This window comes from Lolium rigidum, chromosome 6, assembly GCF_022539505.1.
Source record: "Lolium rigidum isolate FL_2022 chromosome 6, APGP_CSIRO_Lrig_0.1, whole genome shotgun sequence".
NCBI lineage: Eukaryota > Viridiplantae > Streptophyta > Magnoliopsida > Poales > Poaceae > Lolium > Lolium rigidum.
Genome location: NC_061513.1, coordinates 90520111 through 90544118, shown reverse-complemented (window position 1 = coordinate 90544118; position 24008 = coordinate 90520111). Strand labels below are relative to the sequence as shown.

The following is a 24008-nucleotide window of genomic DNA, read 5'->3' as shown; positions in this document are numbered from 1 at the left end:
TATGCAACGAAGAAGTTTTATGTTAGAAATGCATAGTATAGTACAGTATAGTGTTATTGTTATTATGTCAGATGATTCTCACAGGACACATGCTCTCCATGTATGACTATGTCTCTACCAGAACTAACTACTGCCGTGTGATGCTCATCTGTGATTTATTAGTAGTATGGAGTCCATCGTTTCCTGTGTAATAGATAAATATACACTTTTTCTTGTTGCCCGACTATTGTGAAATGGGCATGATCTGCAGATTTGTGTACTTTAGGTACTCCCTCTAGACCTACATATTTCTCACGGGTTTAATGAAACTAGACATATTTATCCTATATTTTAACTAAATCTGTGACAATTATGTAGGAACAAACGGAGTAGCTTTTTGCACCGTAAGGTTTTGTTAGTTTTAATTGCTTTTTTTTGTGGGTGATATTTTATTGCTTCTTATGTAGATGAGTGCACTGGAGCTAATATATCTGTGCATCATATATATATTGTGTACTCCATTGAATCTTGCTTCAGTTTTCTACCCACAACAACTTTCTCATCTTCACTCCTAGGACTTCTCTTAGAGCCATATTGCCAGGCGAGGAGGATGATGACTCTAGCATCAGAAGCTAAGGGAACTTTTCACACAGAAGACTATGGAAAATCTCATTTGAGCAAGATGCGTCGGTTCGCCATTGACTACTTTCCTGCCTCATATGAGAATGGAAAAGTGGAAGATTTTCTGCTTCTGTGGATGCTATTGAAACCACAGTGAGGTTTTTCATCGGTTTACTAGGGCGAAAAATGATGGTCCTTGTCCTCCACACCGGAAGATCGACCCATCGCCGTTAAAGGTCCTACTACAACACTGAAGCCTAGCGGAGTGGCTCAAGAGCTTCGGGTGGATCATAGGACTTGTGGATGGATGTAGGCCGGAGCACCACACAAAGCAGGAGGTCGAGGTAGGCAGCAGACCGACACGGTACACAACAAACACTACACCAGGACCGCTTCCTAGTGACTCAAAAGACTAAACCCTAGACCCTAAATAAGGACTCAGCAGTGGGCTACGGACGCAAGGTGTGCAGCACGGTCCATCTCATAGCCGCAAAAGTTTCTCCATCCATGGCACTCGACGCCGCCCGCAAGCTTCTCCGGGGACCTGGTCGCGAGGTTCAACATGAATGCGCCGCTGGTGGCTTCTCCTCCTTCTCTGATGGTGAATAACACCGTGCCGCTCTTCTCGTTGAACCACCGCAACTTAAGTGCGGTCGATGGCCTCGTCGGGACCTCGGGAAGTTTGATCAATTCATGGAACTCCCACTCACTAGCCGAGCTCGGCTTCAGGCTCTCGATGGTGATGATGAGACGGCGGATGAATAGTGCGAAGACGAAGCTTAGGTTCCCGTCCGGTGTCACTCCCAGCAAGCGGTAGTCCGGAAAATAGTGGTTGTTGTAGGGCACGAAGCACACGTCCATGAGTGCGCCGTCGAGGCGCACGCCCAACGCTGCACGGTGCATGGGCCAGTAGGCCACTCCGCGGACCACGACAGCGGGGCCTAGCCGGCGCAGCTTACCGGCATCCATCTTGGCGCCGGGCATCCTGCCTTCCAGCCTCCAGCTACCGACGTCGGAGGAGAAGATCCGCATCGCCGTGAAACTGCGGCGGTTGTAGACGAGGAGCACGCGGAAGAAGCCGAGCGGAATGCTGGCGTCAAGATCGTCGCCCGTGAGAATGGCGCACGCGTAGTACCCTGGGCAGTCCTCGCCGGAGAGGGCTGGAAGCACGGACACCTCCCCAGTCATGGGGTTGTAGACGCTGAGGGTGAGGCCTTGGGCGCGCTCCTTGCGCCGGAGCTCCAGGACGAGGCGCCCGTTCCGGGACGCGACCGGGCGGGCATGCTCGAACAGGCCGCCCAAGAGATGGGAGCCAAGCGACAGCGTGCCTAGGAGGTGCGAGGCGGACGCTGTCGGCACGAAGGTCGGCTGCGCGGAGTCGCAAGGTCGGCGGCGCCTGTGGAAGGCGCGGACGTCTTCGTTTTCTTGATGGAAGAAGCCGAGGGTGAGGTGCGTCTGGTACCGTGTGGGTGGAGGCAGTGAGCGGCAGATGGCGGCGGCGTGCGTGGCCACGGCGAAGCCCCAGCGGCGGCACGTGGAGGAGAAGCGCGCGACGTCGGCGGCGCCCGAAGATGCGCGGGCGATGATCTCGGTGAGGACGTCGGCCGGTAGGACCTCATCGCCATCGGCGCGCCTGGTTTTGCTCCGGCGAGGGCGTCGCGATAGCCAGCCGTTGGGGTATGGCGTCGGCGCGGAGCGGGCGCGATCGAGGCGTCGTCGAAGCGGCGGCATTATCGATCAGGGCCAGTTAATCGGATTCTGTTTTCGAGCCTTGTCTCTGTCGAGTGTCGAGGGCATATTTGTAGGGCTGGCGCGATCGCATCGATCAACCATATGACGCGCGGACGGATTGCTCTCCGACTCCGGTTCCCATTCCCGGACAAAGCAAGTTCTTTTTTCTTCTAAAAAAGAGATGTGTTCGTTTCTAATCAGGCGGAGGCTCGCAACCTCCGACTCAACAGCGCGACGCGTGTCCACCAACGTGGGATATGCAGCAACGTGGGATGCAACAGGACAACTTACCAAAGGATGAGAGGTAAATTTGGGTTAGTTTCCTAGTACTATTCTTGCGTGTAGGCTGCATGCCATAATTAGCTAAGTGTCTTTGTAGTACTAGTTCATCTTGGTGTCCAGGTCGAGTTGGTCTAGGTCGGTTCACCTATACCAAGTTTAGGTGTCCTAGTCTGCTTAGTATTTGTTCGTGAGTCCAAGGTCAAGTCGATTAAGCTAGTTTAGGAAAGTAACAACTCGAGTCGGTTGTGTAGTCTTTGGTTCGTTCGTGTGTATATACACGATGGGTCTGTCCAAGTTTGTAATCGCAAGTTTTGAAAGAGAAAAAAGACAAGGCACCATACGTGCCTTTGGCAATATTTTTATGGTTGCGTGTGTTCGTCTAGTTTAATGTGATCGATCCGTGGATGAATCCCAACAGCCGCGCCCCGCGTCCCACTGCCGGTCATGGCCTTCCTACGTAGTTGCTGCAAGGCGCGCCGCCGTTGCTCCACTCAATCCCCGTCGGTGCAAGTTCGGTGTCGTCGGTGGTGGAGCTCCCGAGTGGCGATACTACAAGGACAGCCATGTAGGGGTGTTCGAGGACTTCGACGACGATGCGATGGTGACGGCGCTGCTGCAACGGCCACCATGCGGATGCGGAACCTGAGGTCGCCAGTGCTGCAACGACATCTGTCACGTTGCACCAAGAAGAGGGAGACGATGTCCTGCCGGTTGTTGATGCTACAACAAGAGGAGGCGGCGCTCCATCGGTGCGGCGAGGCTAGGCCGCCGGTGTTGCGACAACAATTGGGCATTGCTTCGACCGGCGACGGTTGGTGCTGCAAGCCTGCAAAGTGGAGGTGATGCTGCTGCGAGTCTGAGCGGCGGCGGAGGAGCTGCATACCCCATGTGGTGGTGCTACGAAGAAAGGGCGGCGGTGCTACCGCCCAGCAATGGCGGGTGCTACCGGCCGAAATCATGATACTTCAAGCAAATTCCAGCGGTGCTAGCAGCACCGGTGATGGTTGGTGGTAGCACAGGCGATGGTAGCACATGCGACATCAGTTCACAGCACATCGGGTGGTCGATGGAAGCATCGGCGGCGACCGGTGGTAGCACCAGCGATGGTGGCTCGCAGATGCTACATCGAGTGGATGTGGGAGCTCCGAAGGTTGGCCGACCGAGCTGCAAAAGCTGGTTGTCAATGGTACAAAGCCCGGCGGTGCTGCTGCCGATGGCGGGAGTTTTTTCTGCCTCCATCTCCAAGCGACCGCCCGACAGCAATGCTGCCGGCGATTTGCGGACAATGCTTCAAGCGGCGAACGGTGGTGTTGTGTGAGCGTTTGGCGGGTTGCTAGTTGCTAGTTTCCCGTCAAGGCTCACTCCGCTTGCGCATAGAACGATATATCAAACTCAATCTGGTTTCATTAAAGGGAGGGCCCTACACGAGGGAGTGTTGGCCCTTCATGAGATCGCCCACGAGCTCCATTCGAAAAAGCTAGGGGCATGTTTCTGAAGTTAGACTTTGAGAAGGCCTACGATCGGGTGGACTGGGACTTCATGCGGGAGGTTCTCGACTAGAAAGGCTTCTCTCCGACCGTTGTTCATCGTCTTATGCAGTTGGTCTCGGGTAGACAAACGGCGGTGAATGTTAATGGGGAGATTGGCCCCTTCTTTCGCAATGCCAGAGGGGTCAGGTGAGGGGATCCGCTGTCCCCCATCCTCTTTGACTTCATGGTGGATGCCCTGGCGGCCATGTTGTCAAGGGCGAAGGAGGCGGGACACATTCTGGGTCTGGTGAGGCATCTGATTCCGGTGGGAGTCACTCACCTGCAATACGCATGATACTATGACCATGATCGAGTCGACGAACAAGGGCATTGCCATTTTGAAGCTCATTCTTATTAGTTTCAAACTGATGTCCGGGCTCAAGATAAAACTCTCCAAGAGTGATGCTGTCGTGGTAGGGACCACGGCAGGGGAGCAGGAGAGGGTTGTTGACTTGATGGTTCTTGGGATATGAAAAATTGTCAAACCTTTTTGCAATTTATATACGCCGTTAAGTATAATAGATAGCTTTGGAAAATTCTCCAGTCTGGTATGAAAAATTGTCTTCTCGAGCCAACAGTGAAACTAGATGGTCCAGGAATTGTGATATGTAAATCTGCGCAAACATTTTATGCTCTTGTGGTAAAATTCTTGTGGATCTCAGCAGGTTTACCCAACTACACGTGAACTCATTCTGTCAAGTGGTTTTGCCTGCCCTGAAATATATTCAATTACTTGCTTCATTATATTTTATTTTCCTCTCTTGATGTATAGTTACCATTTGGAATAAATTTGTCCTTATACAAGTTCTAATTCCCCTAAACTTCGATATTAATACATGAAGTTGGACAACACCATGTTGCATATACTATGTGCATTTGTATGCACTGGTCTCGGTGCTACATTGTGTGTATTTGAGTGGTTAACTTCACTGATGTTTGTACACAGACTGTCACATTTATAATGGTGACACTATTTGATTCCCATTATTTATGTGAAGACAAAGTTCAATTTGTCTCTCTACATGTTTCATCTGATGTTTCAGCGTGGAATGTTTGATTCAGCTCAAGCCCAATGTTGGCTTTCCCTCTGAGTCAAAAAGGCCTAAGGTTCAAACTTGTTTCTCCCCACATGTTGTTGCCAAGAAATTTTATGTATGTCATAGTACCTGCACTGTTGCGACTTGGAACTCAAATGGGCATTATGTATGATCCTCAGTATTCTCGATTGTGATTTCTGTGATGGCCTTACACTGTCTGTCTTTGCCTTTGTGATATGATGATCCTGTGTTAAATGGTGCTTCTACGAACATTTTAGGTGCAATTGTTCATGCGATCGTTCTCTTGTTAGGTGTCTAAATTACTGTTGTTTAGCTTCATCTTAGTCATTTAACTGAAATTGGAAGACAAATTGCTTCTTCTATCCAACTTTTTTGTTTATCTTCTGAGATTGAACTTTGTAATATGCACAGGAAGTACTACTATTGAATGAAATACTTTACTGAATATTACATGTATATAATTTATTTATTTATCCCTTCATTGTGATGCACAATCTTCTACCCTCCAGATGTTGGTTCTACCTTAGTGTGGTACAGTCATTTGTCAAAATCATTGCTACATAATGTTCTATGATTGGAGATAATGACAGTTTTTTGTTATTATCATGAGATTATTGTTATTAAATGGTAGTCTAAGGTTTTTACTGTATTGTTGTTGTCTGGTTGTGCTTGTGCTGCGTTTCGGTGCTAAACTCCATTTTTTCTCTTCATGTGCATCTGCTCAAGTGATTTTTTCGTTTGTTTAGGGGTCTTGAGGTCGCAGTGGTCGCAAACGCAATGGTAGTGTACATACCATTGCATAGGTTATTCTTCGTGTTCTAGGTTGCATGCGCCTGCAACATGGCATCATTTTTTGTTTTGATTGTGGTAGTCGAGTCATCAGTGGACGGTTAACCTAGGGTTTTGGATGCACCTCATGCGATTTTTACGACCTCCTCAATGAGTTGATTTTGATAATTGTTGTGGAGATTTTTTTGATGCCCTTGATGCCATTTTTTTTTGTTCTACATCTTATTTAGTTTAGGACCAATGTCGAGGCTTTCTTTTGCTAGCCCTATATGTCTTTTTTGTTCTACATCGTAGAAGTGTTGACCATTAGGGGAATGGTCCCTCCGTTAGGCTATAGGTTGTTTAGATATATGAGGCTTCTCTAGCAATTTTTCACATAGATAACACCATGTTTAGTTCGAGGGGGCATTGGCTACGACTCGAACCGAACCCGAGTGGGCTGGCTCAACACGCGAAGCTCTAATCACCAAGCTAGCTCTTGGTTCACTTCTGTTCTACATCTTATTCAGTTGAGGACCAACTTCGAGGCACATAGACAGGAGGGAAAAAATGGATGCCAACAAAAAAAAAGGGCGCAACAAAGTGCGCAGGGTCCATCTAGTACTTACTATAGGCAGGCAGACATCAAGATTGGACTCCTGAATAAGACAAACTTGAGAAGGGATATGCTTCATGGATTGGATAACAGAGACATCCTCTTCCATGGATGGATGCAAATCGATGTTAGGTTGGGCTGCAGATCTGTATGGTTGTTTCAGATTCTTCAATATGAATGTTGTTGGCGACAGCGGTGGTCCGACGAGAGAGGAGGCACCGCCATTCACCCGCCACCACCGGCACTCGTGCTAACCCCAAGCAAGGAATGATGGGAGGTCTTATGCACACCTTATACGAGGAGTTGGAGAGAGAAGCTGGGCATCCATGAAACTGTAGTCCACCACCATCACCGGGAGGAAAGAAAACGGAAGGTCCCATTAATCTCAGTAAGAAATTGTGGCAGCGCCTCCTCCCCTGCCACCACTCCGCCTTCCCTTCTGTTTTCCGCAGGCCATTCTGCCTTCAAGAAGAATATTTTCACGTACAACCAATTAAGGTCAGACCTTGGATTTTTACCCTGAAAGATAAGACTCTGAACTTGTCCTGTGCAGTCGACCCCACATACCAGTCGCTGTTTAAGTCACGAAGCACCAAGCCAATTTCACATCACCACCAAGATCCGACCATCATAGCTATTCCACCGATCTCAGCTTGATGACATTCTCCGCTAGCACCATGGAAATAAAACGAACTCCATGATATTAACAGCCAACAGAGCTCCGAAGAGCTCCCTCTGAAACCAAACGGCCAGATAAAAAACATGGGTGCGCACGACCGAAACCACCCAATCCAAAATCTTCAGGTATTATTCGCACAATGAATTTTACCGGCAGGGCCTTCCGGTACACGACAATACACCCAGACTGGTGGGAACAAGCGTCGGACAGAACTTCAAACTTGGTGCGAGAAGAATCATAGAACCACCACATTTATTCTTCGACGCGGACGAACATGCCCCCACGCCGCCATCCGCCGCCCGACTATGATGAAGTGGTTCAAAAATCAGATCGTGGCTTTGCTAAGTCGTCGTCGCCAAGCCCATGGAGGCTGCAGAGAAGAAGACTCGGCAGCAGGTTGCGTTCCCCGGCCAGGAACCCGGTGGTGCTGCCCATGGTCGCCCGAACGAATTGGCCAAGGCCGTCCTCGCGGCACACCAAGGAAGGCGAAGCAGAAAACGACCAGACCCTCTAGGCCCAGATCTGGCCCGCGCCGCCACCAGCTCGGCACGCCGCCATCGCCCATCCGCTGGTGTGCAGCGCCCCGTCGCCTCGCTGCCACTTCCGCAAACCACCAGGCCCGCCCGCCACCGCGCCTCCAGCACCGGACTTGGTGGCCGCCCGAGAGAAGCCGCCGCCTCCAGCACGGGGACGCCGCCACACTATGAAGCCACCACACCGCTGTTGAGGCAGCAGCGCAGCCGCGCCCCTCGTCAAGCGCGCCGCCCTCACCGGCCCCGTTGGCCCGCGCCAAGTCCTCCGCGCGAGAGGGAGATGAGTCCCCGCCGCCACTAGTTCCTGGGCTTTGCCCAACGACGCCCTCCGGCGGCGGCGAGGAGAGGGAGGAGCAGGGAGAGGGGGCCTGGGCAGGTGGTAGCTAGGGTTCCCTCCCGTCGCCCACATGAGCGGCGAGGGGGAACGGTTCCGCCGTTCGAGACAGAACTCATATAGATGATCTTGCAGTATTCCTCTAGATAATCTCACAAAGTTGATACCTGTTGCCTGCCAAAACCCACCGGGGAGCACCGACGAGCAACACGGAGAGCCGGGAGGCTCCCAGGACTGCTGGAGGGCCCTGGTCCCTCGGGCGACGGCCCGCAATGCTCTGGCACACGTCCCAGCTAATGCAAGGGCGTGCCACCTGACCTATACCTGGTCAGGAAGGTGATGGATTGCTTCGATTAGTTTCCTGCATGGCAAACACGTAAACATTAAATACGAGCCCCGATCGGCTCTTAGGTTATCCTGTGAATCGGCTGAAAGAGCCGATTGCCCCATGGTTCACGTTGGATTTACGATGACATGGGGATCCTGCTTTATTAATACAAAGTTAAATCAATCTACGACAGTTTAGGGTTTTCACCGCATAACCGGAACATCCTACACGTAGTTGAGCCTAGCAGATACGAAAGATGATGGAAGACTAGTCCTAAAAGAGGCCTAAAAACCAACATGAAGTCGATTCCCAGAACAATTCCTTCTAGGATTAGTAAACCATACCTTACGCACTACCGGATCGTTCAACCCGTTTGCAAGGCCTAACCATGCGGATATCAAACTAATCCTTGGAGAACAAGGAACAACTATAACAGATCGGATCTACTAAATAAAGAACAAGCAAGATGCTGCCCTTACACCCAAGATAGGTGCAAAGGCAGCTAGATATTGAGGGACAGCGTAGCTAAGCAAGCATATCATGAAAGTATCGACGTCAGCCCCAAAACATCTACGTTAAGGGTGTTGCTCGCCATCAAAAAGGCTTCAGTACGAGCAACACCAACAACGAATAAACTGATACTGCCTAGATCGCAAGCGATCTAGGCAGCATGTTGCTTACCCGGGAGAAACCCTCGAAACAAGGGGTGGCGATGCGCCTAGATTGGTTTGTTGCGAACGTGATCGTCCTCCTTTCTCAATAACCCTAGGTACATATTTATAGTCCGTAGACTTTCTATCTTGGGAATAAACCTAGCTGTGTACGACTAAACTCTATCTCTTAATTCTAAACATAAAACGTAATCTACCATAATATACAAATACACGGGCAATCTAGCCCAAACTCTCGTACGAGGCCGATTCAGAGACACTTTATATGCATGTCCTCTAAGCCCATCTCAATCACGGCCCATCTTCTGCTCTAGCTAAATTCTGGTGATAACACATGCCCCCTGGTTTTGGCAATAATAATTCCAAAACCACTCTGTTTTTTCTTCATCGGGTTACGCGTTGCAGAGCAGAACCGCTTCAGTGTCTTTCCATCATGATGCCTTGTCTTCTCAACTTCTCTGTACTGCACGACTTGACAGATTTGACACCGCGTCCTCGAAAACTGCCGCAGCATTGAATCATCTCCACTATATCCCCTTTATTTAACCGCATCGAGCATTTCGCCTCTTCATCCCCCTTTTCCGCATTAGCCATCGGAAAAATCCCTCTGCACCATGGATTCCTCCTCCTCTGCCTCCTCGGGTCTCTCCTTCCAGTCCTCCTCCTCCAGCGAGCCGGAGCCGGAGTTCGACCTGATGGCGGCGTACGAGGCCCTCACCCCAGAGCATTGGGACGAGAGGGATTGGGACTTCTCCGTCTGGTCAGAGGATGACGTCTCCTTGACCGACGGGGAGGACAACCTCCAGTTCCTTGTGGATGGGGGGTTGGAGGAGGAGAGCGACGACGATCTCTTCTCCTGGGACGACTTCTCCTCTTTCGACGAGGAGGAGGAAGCGGAGGATGACTCCTCCTCCGACGAGTACCCGCCGGTGAAGCGTTTCCGCGCCGGGTCGGAGGACGACGACGAGGAGGAGGAGTACGGAGCGCCTGCCGACGGCGTTGGCAGCAGCGATGAGGACTTCGCCGGCAGCAGCGCCGACGACAGCTATGATGGCGACGACGAGGGCAGCGACGACACCTAGATTAGGCACTACTAGAATAGGACTAGTAGTAGTACATTAGGCAGTAGATCCTCCTTTTGTGAGCAATCGGCTCTTCTTGTAAAAAAAATCCCCTTTTAATCAATGAAGAAGGATTCCATGTTTGATTTGTCCGATTATCAAAATAAATCAATGCTCAAAGAGCCGATGGCAACGCATCGGTCTTTTACCAAAAAACGCCAGCAAGGCCAGCCCCCAAATTCAAACGGTGACCTAATGCTTGCTTGTGACAGTTGTACCTCTAGAGTCGACGGCTGCGCATCGGCTTTTTAGTTCTAAAGTGGATGTCAGTGCATCGGCTGTGCCTCGTATGTCCTTGTATAAATTTTTTTTTATTGGCCGATTTCATGCATCGGCCCCCATATTTCACTGTCCATCATCCCACATACTTGGGAAATATTTCTTAAGATGCTGACCATTGACATCCACTGGGAATTTCACACCGCTCAGCTCTTCAAGCATATATGCATTACCCTTTAAAACTTGGTCGACCCTGTACGGCCCATGCCAATTTGGAGACCATTTACCATACACTTTATCCCTAGTCCCTAATGGCAATACAGCTTCCCATACCAGATCACCAACGTGGAACTCCTTTGGTCTCACCTTCTTATTATATGCGCGAGCTACCTTGGCTTTGTTCTCTTTAATTTTCTCAAGCGACCAAAGTCTAAGTTCCGTCAGATCCTCAATGCTATCACTCATCAGGGCTGCATATTCTTCAGTTGTTAAGTCATTCTGAAATGTAACACGTCTCGAGCCAGCCGTGATCTCCCAGGGTAATACAGCTTCTTGCCCATAGACCAGATGGTATGGCGAGGTTTTTATCGCTCCATGACATGACATGCGATAAGCCCACAAAGCCTCTGACAATACCTCGTGCCAACGTCTAGGGTGCTCGTCGACTTTCCTCTTAATCAGCTTAATAAGGCTCGGTTGGACGCTTCAGCTTGCCCATTTGCTTGAGCATAGTATGGGGACGATCGGATCAACTTAATTCCCATGTCCTCGCGAGAACTCTCTAAACTCGCGAGAAATGAAAACCGAACCTCCATCGGTCGTGATAGTCCGGGAATCCCGAATCTGTGAATAACATGTTCTTTCACAAAATTGATAACATCAGCCGATGCTACTGACTTCATAGGGACGGCCTCCACCCATTTTATAAAATAATCTGTGATGGCCAAAATCCACACATGTCCTTTGCTCGATGGAGGATTGATTTTTCCGATCATATCCATGCCCCAACCTCGAAATGGCCAAGGCTTGATGATGGGGTCCATTGCTGATGCAGGTACCATCTGAATTTTTCCCAAACTTCTGACATGCTTGGCACCCTTTATAGTAATTAAAATAGTCCTCAAGCATGGTGGGCCAATAAAACCCCGATCGCCTGATCAACCATTTCATCTTATGAGCCGATTGATGAGTTCCACAGGCGCCTTCGTGTACCTCGTGTAAGAGCCGATTGGACTCGGCTGGTCCCAGACACCTGAGAAGTAACCCTTCCAACGTCCTGTAGAACATGTCATCCCCAATAAGGACGTACTTCATGGCCTTGTACCTTATCCGTTTAGGTGCCCCCCGGGCCGAATCTTTCAAGTAATTGAAGATATCGGCTCTCCAGTCATCTGATTCCAGGAACTGTACCTGAACATCGGCTCCACCTTCTACGTCTTTGTAGCCTGATGCCATCTGTGCGAGATCATTTGCCTCGGTATTTGATGTCTACGTTCCCCCTCCTTTCCTGTAGACAGTGTTGGGCCTCCAAGTGCAGAGGTTTGTAGAACAGCAGCAAGTTTCCCTTAAGTGGATACCCAAGGTTTATCGAACTCAGGGAGGAAGAGGTCAAAGATATCCCTCTCATGCAACCCTGCAACCACAAAGCAAGAAGTCTCTTGTGTCCCCAACACACCTAATAGGTGCACTAGTTCGGCGAAGAGATAGTGAAATACGGGTGGTATGAATAAGTATGAGCGAGTAGCAACGGTGCCGAGAAAAGTGTTTGGCGCGTAATTGATGGTAGTGGTATTGCAGCGGTGGTAACACGATAAAACAATAAACAAGTAGTAGTAACTCAGCGGTATTTAGGAACAAGGCCTAGGGATTACACTTTCACTAGTGGACACTCTCAACATTGATCACATAACGAGAATAGATAAATGCATACTCTACACTTTTGTTGGATGATGAACACATTGCGTAGGATTACACGAACCCTCAATGCCGGAGTTAACAAGCTCCACAATAATGCTCATGTTTTAGTAACCTTTAGTGTAAGATAGATCAACGAGACTAAACCAAGTACTAGCATAGCATGCACACCGTAACCTTCATGCATATGTAGGAGGAATAGATCACATCAATATTATCATAGCAATAGTTAACTTCATAATCTACAAGAGATCATAATCATAGCATAAACCAAGTACTAACACGGTGCACCCACTGTCGCCTTTACACACGTGCGGGAGGAATAGAACTACTTTAATAACATCACTAGAGTAGCACATAGATAGTAGTGATACAAACTCATATGAATCTCAATGAGATCATTGTATTGAAGTACACGGAAGAGAGATGAACCACATAGCTACCGGTACAGCCCCGAGCCTCGATGGAGAACTACTCCCTCCTCATGGGAGCGAGCAGCGGTGATAAAGATGGCGGTGGAGATGGCAGCGGTGTCGATGGAGAAGCCTTCGGGGGCACTTCCCCGTCCCGGCGAGGTGCCGGAACGAGTTCTGTCCCCCGGGTGGAGTTTCGCGATGGTGGCGGCGCCCACGGAGTCTTTCACGGAGTTTCGTCAATTGGTATCGGGTTTTCTGATCCGGGGGCTTCTTATAGGCGAAGAGGCGGCGCAGGGGGTCACCGGGGTGCCCTCACCACCGAGGTGGCGCGGCCGGGGCCTGGCCCGCGCCCAGGTGTGGTGTGGGGCCCCCCGGCCCATCTGCGGCAGCTCTCGAGTGTTCTGGATGGTTCCGGGAAAAATAGGAACCTGGGCGTTGATTTCGTCCGATTTCGAGAATATTTCGTTACTAGGATTTCTAAAACCAAAAACAGCAGAAAACAGGAACTGGCACTTCGGTATCTTGTTAATAGGTTAGTTCCAGAAAATGCATAAATATGACATATAATGTGTATAAAACATGTAGATATCATCAATAAAGTAGCATGGAACATAAGAAATTATCGATACGTCAGAGACGTATCAGCATCCCCAAGCTTAGTTACGCTCGTCCCGAGCGAGGTAAAACGATAACAAAGATAATTTCTTAAGTGACATGCCATCATAACCTTGATCATATTGTAAACATATGTAATGAATGCAGCGATCAAAACAATGGTAATGACATGAGTAAACAAGCTGAATCATAAAGCAAAGACTTTTCATGAATAGCACTTCAAGACAAGCATCAATAAGTCTTGCATAAGAGTTAACTCATAAAGCAATAATTCAAAGTAGAGGTATTGAAGCAACACAATGGAAGATTAAGTTTCAGCGGTTGCTTTCAACTTGTAACATGTATATCTCATGGATAATTGTCAACATAGAGTAATATAACAAATGCAATATGCAAATATGTAAGAATCAATGCACGAGTTCACATAAATGTTTGCTTCTTGAGGTGGAGAGAAATAGGTGAACTGACTCAACAATAAAAGTAAAAGAATGGCCCTTCAAAGAGGAAAGCATCGATTGCTATATTTGTGCTAGAGCTTTGGTTTTGAAAACATATAGAGAGCATAAAAAGTAAAGTTTTGAGAGGTGTATGTTGTTGTCAACAAATGGTAGCGGGTACTCTAACCCCCTTGCCAGACAAACCTTCAAAGATCGGCTCCCATTTTATTTTATTTTTGGATGGCACTCCTTCCAACCTTTCTTTCACAAACCATGGCAAACCGAATCCTCGGGTGCCCGCCAACAATCTCATACCATGAAGGAGTACCTTTTTATTTTAGTTTTATTATGATGACACTCCTCCCAACCTTTGCTTACACAAGCCATGGCTAGCCGAATCCTTCGGGTGCCGTCCAACAATCACATACCATGGAGGAGTGCCTTTTTTTGGTTAATTAATTTGGGATCGGGAATCCCATTGCCGGCTCTTTTTGCAAAATTATTGGATAAGCGGATGATGCCACTAGTCCATTGGTGAAAGTTGCCCAACAAGATTGAAAGATAAACACCACATACTTCCTCATGAGCTATAAAACATTGACACAAATAAGAGGTAATAAATTTTGAATTGTTTAAAGGTAGCACTCAAGCAATTTACTTTGGAATGGCGGAGAAATACCATGTAGTAGGTAGGTATGGTGGACACAAATGGCATAGTGTTGGCTCAAGTATTTGGATGCATGAGAAGTATTCCCTCTCGATACAAGGTTTAGGCTAGCAAGGCTTATTTGAAACAAACACAAGGATGAACCGGTGCAGCAAAACTCACATAAAAGACATATTGTAAACATTATAGGACTATACACCGTCTTCCTTGTTGTTCAAACTCAATACTAGAAATTATCTAGACCTTAGAGAGAACAATTATGCAAACCAAATTTTAGCATGCTCTATGTATTCTTCACTAATAGGTGCAAAGTATATGATGCAAGAGCTTAAACATGAGCACAACAATTGCCAAGTATCACATTACCCAAGACATTATAGCAATTACTACATGTATCATTTTCCAATTCCAACCATATAACAATTTAACGAAGAGGAAACTTCGCCATGAATATTATGAGCTAAGAACACATGTGTTCATACGAACCAGCGGAGCGTGTCTCTTTCCCACACAAGCATGATGTAATCCAATTTATTCAAACAAAAACAAAAACAAAAGCACACAGACGCTCCAAGAAAAAGCACATAAGATGTGATGGAATAAAAATATAGTTTCGGGGAGGAACCCGATAATGTTGTCGATGAAGAAGGGGATGCCTTGGGCATCCCCAAGCTTAGACGCTTGAGTCTTCTTGATATATGCAGGGGTGAACCACCGGGTGCATCCCCAAGCTTAGAGTTTTCACTCTTCTTGATCGTAGTATATCATCCTCCTCTCTTGACCCTTGAAAACTTCCTCCACACCAAACTCGAAACAACTCATTAGAGGGTTAGTGGACAATAAAAATTAACATGTTCAGAGGTGACACAATCATTCTTAACACTTCTGGACATTGCATAAAGCTACTGGACATTAATGGATCAAAGAAATTCATCCAACATAGCAAAAGAGGCAATGCGAAATAAAAGGCAGAATCTGTCAAAACAGAACAGTCCGTAAAGATGGATTTTATTAGGCCACCAGACTTGCTCAAACGAAAATGCTCAAATTGAATGAAAGTTGCGTACATATCTGAGGATCACTCACGTAAATTTGCATAATTTTCTGAGTTACCTACAGAGAATTAGACCCAGATTCGTGACAGCAAAGAAATCTGTTTCTGCGCAGTAATCCAAATCTAGTACTTACTTTACTATCAAAGACTTTACTTGGCACAACAAAACACAAAACTAAGATAAGGAGAGGTTGCTACAGTAGTAAACAACTTCCAAGACACAAATATAAAACAAAGTACTGTAGCAAAATAACACATGGGTTATCTCCCAAGAAGTTCTTTTCTTTATAGCCATTAAGATGGGCTCAGCAGTTTTAATGATGCACTCGCAAGAGATAGTATGTGAAGCAAAAGAGAGCATCAAGAGGAAAATTAAGAACACATTTAAGCCTAACATGCTTCCTATGAAGAGGAATCTTGTACAAAAATGAATTCATGAAGAACAAAGTGACAAGCATAAGAGGATAAAACAAAAGTAGCTTCAAGATTCTCAACATAAAGAGGGGAAACTTAATATTATTAAGATGCATATAACCATATTTCCCTCTCTCATAATAACTTTCAGTAGCATCATTGATGAAATCCACAATATACCCATCACTTAAAACATTCTTATCATGGTTCATATGCATAGAAGTATCATTAAATTTGGCATAAGAAGAATTATTCTCATTAATAGTAATTTGAGCAGGATTATTATCAAGAATTTGAACATGGTAAACAAGTTGCATATTAAGGCAATTGTTTTCGGTAACCCAATCATGACTATGACAAGTTTCATAAGGATAGTTAGAACCTATATCATAGCATTCTTTATAATAATCATTAGGGATCGGAGGCACATTGTCATCATTTTCAGAATTAATTTCCCAGAGATTTGCAATATCAAAAGTAGTGTGCTCATTCAAATCATGATTGCTAATGTATGTAAAGGGCATAGGAAGATCATCATATTCAGATTCATTATCACAATAATCATTAGGAGCAACATACTTACGGTTACCTATTGTTATCTCATATACGCGGGGATATGATGTTACCTCTTTCTTTTTATTCTCCTTCTTCTTCTTCTTCTTCTTCTTCTTCTTCTTCTTCGTTCCCTTCTTCTTCTCCTTCTCTTCCTTCTCATCATTCCCTTCTTCAGGAGGGAGAGGCTTGAAGGGTGGCTTGTCCGCATAACCTGATTTACTTTCAGAAACAATAGAAGAAACTTGGGAGGATCCCTCCTTTTCATTAATTAGTTGAAAACACACAGCTGTCCTATCATATTTTGGCAAGGTGTCATCTTCTAAAATATTTTGTATGTAAGTATTTGTATGGCTATTATCAATGCAATAAGAAAAACACCCATGCGGGACATCATCAATATCAAGATCACTCATATGTAACAAAGAGATTTTTCTCGACAGTTCTTCACACCCCAAAAATAAAGTAAGTTCATCATGCTGATTAGGAGTAATTTCATCATCACAATACAAATTTGCAGCACTCATTGGGTTCAAAATATCACTGGAGGAACATTGAAAATTAAAATGACCCACTTCATGGCAAACTTCACAAATAAAAGGATAGAGGGCACAAACTTTTTTACCAAGATCATCTAGAGCCCTAAACCACTTTCTAGTTTTTTCATTAGCATGATGGATGCAATATTCATCTTTGATTTGATTAATTCCACAAGGTCTATGTATTCCACAAAAATTAACATGCTTATAGGAAATAGCATTCTTAGGAGTTTGAGCATGCTTGTTGCAATAATTAACAACAATTTCATTCTTCATGCAAGCCTCTTTAAAAGGTTCATGATACTTATCAAAATTATTTTTAGGCAATTCGAAATGAGAAGCAAAGGCTTTATAAAGATTTGCAGCAACTTGAGAGTCAAGACCATAAGTAGCACTCATATTTCGAAATTCATCGGTATCCATAAAAGCTTCAATGCATTCATAATCATAATTTATACCCGACTCTTTACCTTTGTCGTTCTCCCATCCTTCAGCGTTGTCCTCAATCCGATCAAGAAGATCCCACCTAGCTTCAACCTCCTTGCTTGTGAAAGATCCCTCCGAACATGCGTCCAGATAGTCCTTGTGTTGTCCTGAAAGCCTCGCATAAAAATTGTTAACAATAACATTACGGGGGAGCTCATGAATGGGACATTTGAGCATTAGTGATTTCAATCTCCCCCACGCTTGAGAAATATTCTCTCCATCACGAGGATAAAAGTTATAAATATAATTCCTATCAATATGCACTTCATGCGGAGGATAAAATTTAGAATAAAAGAGAGATGCAATTTCCTCCCAACCAAGAGAATGCCTATTCTCCAACAATTTATACCAATGCGCTGCTTTACCGAACAGACGAAACGGAGAATAGCTTCTTCCTCACTTCATCCATAGAGATACCTGCACACTTGAATAACCCACATAATTCGTGCAAAAACAAGTAAATGATCTCTAGGATGGACAGTTCCATCCCCTTTATAGTGGTTGTCCATAACACGTTCAATAATTTTCATGGGTATCTTATACGGAATACTTTCAGCAGGTGGATTTAAAATATCAGAAGCATTATTAGAGTTATCGCATATGGGAGATAAAGCATTATCGAACAAATTTTCTCCCCTAAAGATGGGAAGCTAAAAAGACCACAAAAACTAGCTTCCCCAAGCTTAGACTTCTTCATAGCATTAGCAGTAATTGCATTCATACTAATAACATCGCTACTAACATGCAAATAAGGTTCCATAGGTTTTTTAATTTTCGCATCAAACAATTCTAAATCAGGAAAAAGATTAAAAAGCTCACTAAATTTTTTGTTGTTTTCCATTATGCCTAACTAGTGTAAACAAGAAACAAAAAGTTGCAATTGCAGGATCTAAAGGAAATAGCTTCGAGTACTTACAATGACGGAAGATAGCTTGGTAGCCGAGATCCGGAGTGTGAGTACCTTTTACCTTTCCTCCCCGGCAACGGCGCCAGAAAAGTGCTTGATGTCTACGTTCCCCCTCCTTTCCTGTAGACAGTGTTGGGCCTCCAAGTGCAGAGGTTTGTAGAACAGCAGCAAGTTTCCCTTAAGTGGATACCCAAGGTTTATCGAACTCGGGGAGGAAGAGGTCAAAGATATCCCTCTCATGCAACCCTGCAACCACAAAGCAAGAAGTCTCTTGTGTCCCCAACACACCTAATAGGTGCACTAGTTCGGCGAAGAGATAGTGAAATACGGGTGGTATGAATAAGTATGAGCAGTAGCAACGGTGCCAGAAAAGTGTTTGGCGCGTAATTGATGGTAATGGTATTGCAGCAGTGGTAACACAGTAAAACAGTAAACAAGTAGTAGTAACTCAGTAGTATTTAGGAACAAGGCCTAGGGATTACACTTTCACTAGTGGACACTCTCAACATTGATCACGTAACAGAATAGATAAATGCATACTCTACACTTTTGTTGGATGATGAACACATTGCGTAGGATTACACGAACCCTCAATGCCGGAGTTAACAAGCTCCACAATAATGCTCATGTTTTAGTAACCTTTAGTGTAAGATAGATCAACGAGACTAAACCAAGTACTAGCATAGCATGCACACCGTAACCTTCATGCATATGTAGGAGGAATAGATCACATCAATATTATCATAGCAATAGTTAACTTCATAATCTACAAGAGATCATAATCATAGCATAAACCAAGTACTAACACGGTGCACCCACTGTCGCCTTTACACACGTGCGGGAGGAATAGAACTACTTTAATAACATCACTAGAGTAGCACATAGATAGTAGTGATACAAACTCATATGAATCTCAATGAGATCATTGTATTGAAGTACACGGAAGAGAGATGAACCACATAGCTACCGGTACAGCCCCGAGCCTCGATGGAGAACTACTCCCTCCTCATGGGAGCAGCAGCGGTGATGAAGATGGCGGTGGAGATGGCAGCGGTGTCGATGGAGAAGCCTTCCGGGGGCACTTCCCCGTCCCAGCGGTGTGCCAGAACAGAGTTCTGTCCCCCGAATTGGAGTTTCGCGATGGCGGCGGCGCCCCTGGAGTCTTTCTGGAGTTTCGTCAATTGGTATCGGGTTTTCTGATCCGGGGGCTTCTTATAGGCGAAGAGGCGGCGCGGGGGGTCACCAGGGGTGCCCTCACCACCGGGTGGCGCGGCCGGGGCCTGGCCCGCGCCCGGTGTGGTGTGGGGCCCCCATGGCCCATCTCCGGCAGCTCTCGAGTGTTCTGGATGGTTCCGGGAAAAATAGGAACCCGGGCGTTGATTTCGTCCGATTCCGAGAATATTTCGTTACTAGGATTTCTGAAACCAAAAACAGCGAGAAAACGAGAGCTGGCACTTCGGTATCTTGTTAATAGGTTAGTTCCGGAAAATGCATAAATATGACATATAATGTGTATAAAACATGTAGATATCATCAATAAAGTAGCATGGAACATAAGAAATTATCGATACGTCGGAGACGTATCGGCATCCCTAAGCTTAGTTACTGCTCGTCCCGAGCGAGTAAAACGATAACAAAGATAATTTCTTAAGTGACATGCCATCATAACCTTGATCATATTGTAAACATATGTAATGAATGCAGCGATCAAAACAATGGTAATGACATGAGTAAACAACTGAATCATAAAGCAAAGACTTTTCATGAATAGCACTTCAAGACAAGCATCAATAAGTCTTGCATAAGAGTTAACTCATAAAGCAATAATTCAAAGTAGAGGTATTGAAGCAACACAATGGAAGATTAAGTTTCAGCGGTTGCTTTCAACTTGTAACATGTATATCTCATGGATAATTGTCAACATAGAGTAATATAACAAATGCAATATGCAAATATGTAAGAATCAATGCACAGTTCACATAAATGTTTGCTTCTTGAGGTGGAGAGAAATAGGTGAACTGACTCAACAATAAAAGTAAAAGAATGGCCCTTCAAAGAGGAAAGCATCGATTGCTATATTTGTGCTAGAGCTTTGGTTTTGAAAACATATAGAGAGCATAAAAAGTAAAGTTTTGAGAGGTGTATGTTGTTGTCAACAAATGGTAGCGGGTACTCTAACCCCCTTGCCAGACAAACCTTCAAAGATCGGCTCCCATTTTATTTTATTTTTGGATGGCACTCCTTCCAACCTTTCTTTCACAAACCATGGCAAACCGAATCCTCGGGTGCCTGCCAACAATCTCATACCATGAAGGAGTACCTTTTTATTTTAGTTTTATTATGATGACACTCCTCCCAACCTTTGCTTACACAAGCCATGGCTAGCCGAATCCTTCGGGTGCCGTCCAACAATCACATACCATGGAGGAGTGCCTTTTTTTGGTTAATTAATTTGGGACTGGGAATCCCATTGCCAGCTCTTTTTGCAAAATTATTGGATAAGCGGATGATGCCACTAGTCCATTGGTGAAAGTTGCCCAACAAGATTGAAAGATAAACACCACATACTTCCTCATGAGCTATAAAACATTGACACAAATAAGAGGTAATAAATTTTGAATTGTTTAAAGGTAGCACTCAAGCAATTTACTTTGGAATGGCGGAGAAATACCATGTAGTAGGTAGGTATGGTGGACACAAATGGCATAGTGTTGGCTCAAGTATTTGGATGCATGAGAAGTATTCCCTCTCGATACAAGGTTTAGGATAGCAAGGCTTATTTGAAACAAACACAAGGATGAACCGGTGCAGCAAAACTCACATAAAAGACATATTGTAAACATTATAGGACTATACACCGTCTTCCTTGTTGTTCAAACTCAATACTAGAAATTATCTAGACCTTAGAGAGAACAATTATGCAAACCAAATTTTAGCATGCTCTATGTATTCTTCACTAATAGGTGCAAAGTATATGATGCAAGAGCTTAAACATGAGCACAACAATTGCCAAGTATCACATTACCCAAGACATTATAGCAATTACTACATGTATCATTTTCCAATTCCAACCATATAACAATTTAACGAAGAGGAAACTTCGCCATGAATATTATGAGCTAAGAACACATGTGTTCATACGAACCAGCGGAGCGTGTCTCTTTCCCACACAAGCATGATGTAATCCAATTTATTCAAACAAAAACAAAAACAAAAGCACACAGACGCTCCAAGAAAAAGCACATAAGATGTGATGGAATAAAAATATAGTTTCGGGGAGGAACTCGATAATGTTGTCGATGAAGAAGGGGATGCCTTGGGCATCCCCAAGCTTAGACGCTTGAGTCTTCTTGATATATGCAGGGGTGAACCACGGGTGCATCCCCAAGCTTAGAGTTTTCACTCTTCTTGATCGTAGTATATCATCCTCCTCTCTTGACCCTTGAAAACTTCCTCCACACCAAACTCGAAACAACTCATTAGAGGGTTAGTGGACAATAAAAATTAACATGTTCAGAGGTGACACAATCATTCTTAACACTTCTGGACATTGCATAAAGCTACTGGACATTAATGGATCAAAGAAATTCATCCAACATAGCAAAAGAGGCAATGCGAAATAAAAGGCAGAATCTGTCAAAACAGAACAGTCCGTAAAGATGGATTTTATTAGGCCACCAGACTTGCTCAAACGAAAATGCTCAAATTGAATGAAAGTTGCGTACATATCTGAGGATCACTCACGTAAATTTGCATAATTTTCTGAGTTACCTACAGAGAATTAGACCCAGATTCGTGACAGCAAAGAAATCTGTTTCTGCGCAGTAATCCAAATCTAGTACTTACTTTACTATCAAAGACTTTACTTGGCACAACAAAACACAAAACTAAGATAAGGAGAGGTTGCTACAGTAGTAAACAACTTCCAAGACACAAATATAAAACAAAGTACTGTAGCAAAATAACACATGGGTTATCTCCCAAGAAGTTCTTTTCTTTATAGCCATTAAGATGGGCTCAGCAGTTTTAATGATGCACTCGCAAGAGATAGTATGTGAAGCAAAAGAAAGCATCAAGAGGCAAATTAAGAACACATTTAAGCCTAACATGCTTCCTATGAAGAGGAATCTTGTACACAAATGAATTCATGAAGAACAAAGTGACAAGCATAAGAGGATAAAACAAAAGTAGCTTCAAGATTCTCAACATAAAGAGGGGAAACTTAATATTATTAAGATGCATATAACCATATTTCCCTCTCTCATAATAACTTTCAGTAGCATCATTGATGAAATCCACAATATACCCATCACTTAAAACATTCTTATCATGGTTCATATGCATAGAAGTATCATTAAATTTGGCATAAGAAGAATTATTCTCATTAATAGTAATTTGAGCAGGATTATTATCAAGAATTTGAACATGGTAAACAAGTTGCATATTAAGGCAATTGTTTTCGGTAACCCAATCATGACTATGACAAGTTTCATAAGGATAGTTAGAACCTATATCATAGCATTCTTTATAATAATCATTAGGGATCGGAGGCACATTGTCATCATTTTCAGAATTAATTTCCCGGAGATTTGCAATATCAAAAGTAGTGTGCTCATTCAAATCATGATTGCTAATGTATGTAAAGGGCATAGGAAGATCATCATATTCAGATTCATTATCACAATAATCATTAGGAGCAACATACTTACGGTTACCTATTGTTATCTCATATACGCGGGGATATGATGTTACCTCTTTCTTTTTATTCTCCTTCTTCTTCTTCTTCTTCTTCTTCTTCTTCGTTCCCTTCTTCTTCTCCTTCTCTTCCTTCTCATCATTCCCTTCTTCAGGAGGGAGAGGCTTGAAGGGTGGCTTGTCCGCATAACCTGATTTACTTTCAGAAACAATAGAAGAAACTTGGGAGGATCCCTCCTTTTCATTAATTAGTTGAAAACACACAGCTGTCCTATCATATTTTGGCAAGGTGTCATCTTCTAAAATATTTTGTATGTAAGTATTTGTATGGCTATTATCAATGCAATAAGAAAAACACCCATGCAGGACATCATCAATATCAAGATCACTCATATGTAACAAAGAGATTTTTCTCGACAGTTCTTCACACCCCAAAAATAAAGTAAGTTCATCATGCTGATTAGGAGTAATTTCATCATCACAATACAAATTTGCAGAACTCATTGGGTTCAAAATATCACTGGAGGAACATTGAAAATTAAAATGACCCACTTCATGGCAAACTTCACAAATAAAAGGATAGAGGGCACAAACTTTTTTACCAAGATCATCTAGAGCCCTAAACCACTTTCTAGTTTTTTCATTAGCATGATGGATGCAATATTCATCTTTGATTTGATTAATTCCACAAGGTCTATGTATTCCACAAAAATTAACATGCTTATAGGAAATAGCATTCTTAGGAGTTTGAGCATGCTTGTTGCAATAATTAACAACAATTTCATTCTTCATGCAAGCCTCTTTAAAAGGTTCATGATACTTATCAAAATTATTTTTAGGCAA

At 44.6% G+C, this 24008-nt stretch overlaps 1 protein-coding gene across 1 annotated transcript; it reads right to left on the bottom strand.

The window, feature by feature from the left end:
- Window positions 1–1038: 1038 nt before the first annotated feature.
- Window positions 1039–2331, bottom strand: LOC124662946. Its single transcript, XM_047200721.1, has one exon. It carries the CDS (start codon window positions 2329–2331, stop codon window positions 1039–1041), a length of 1293 nt encoding a protein of 430 aa, XP_047056677.1.
- Between the last annotated feature and the right edge of the window lie 21677 nt (window positions 2332–24008).

What these genes read in the sequence shown, in the direction of transcription:
- LOC124662946 (XM_047200721.1), bottom strand. Translation starts at nt 2,331, where the DNA reads ATGCCGCCGCTTCGACGACGCCTCGATCGCGCCCGCTCCGCGCCGACG.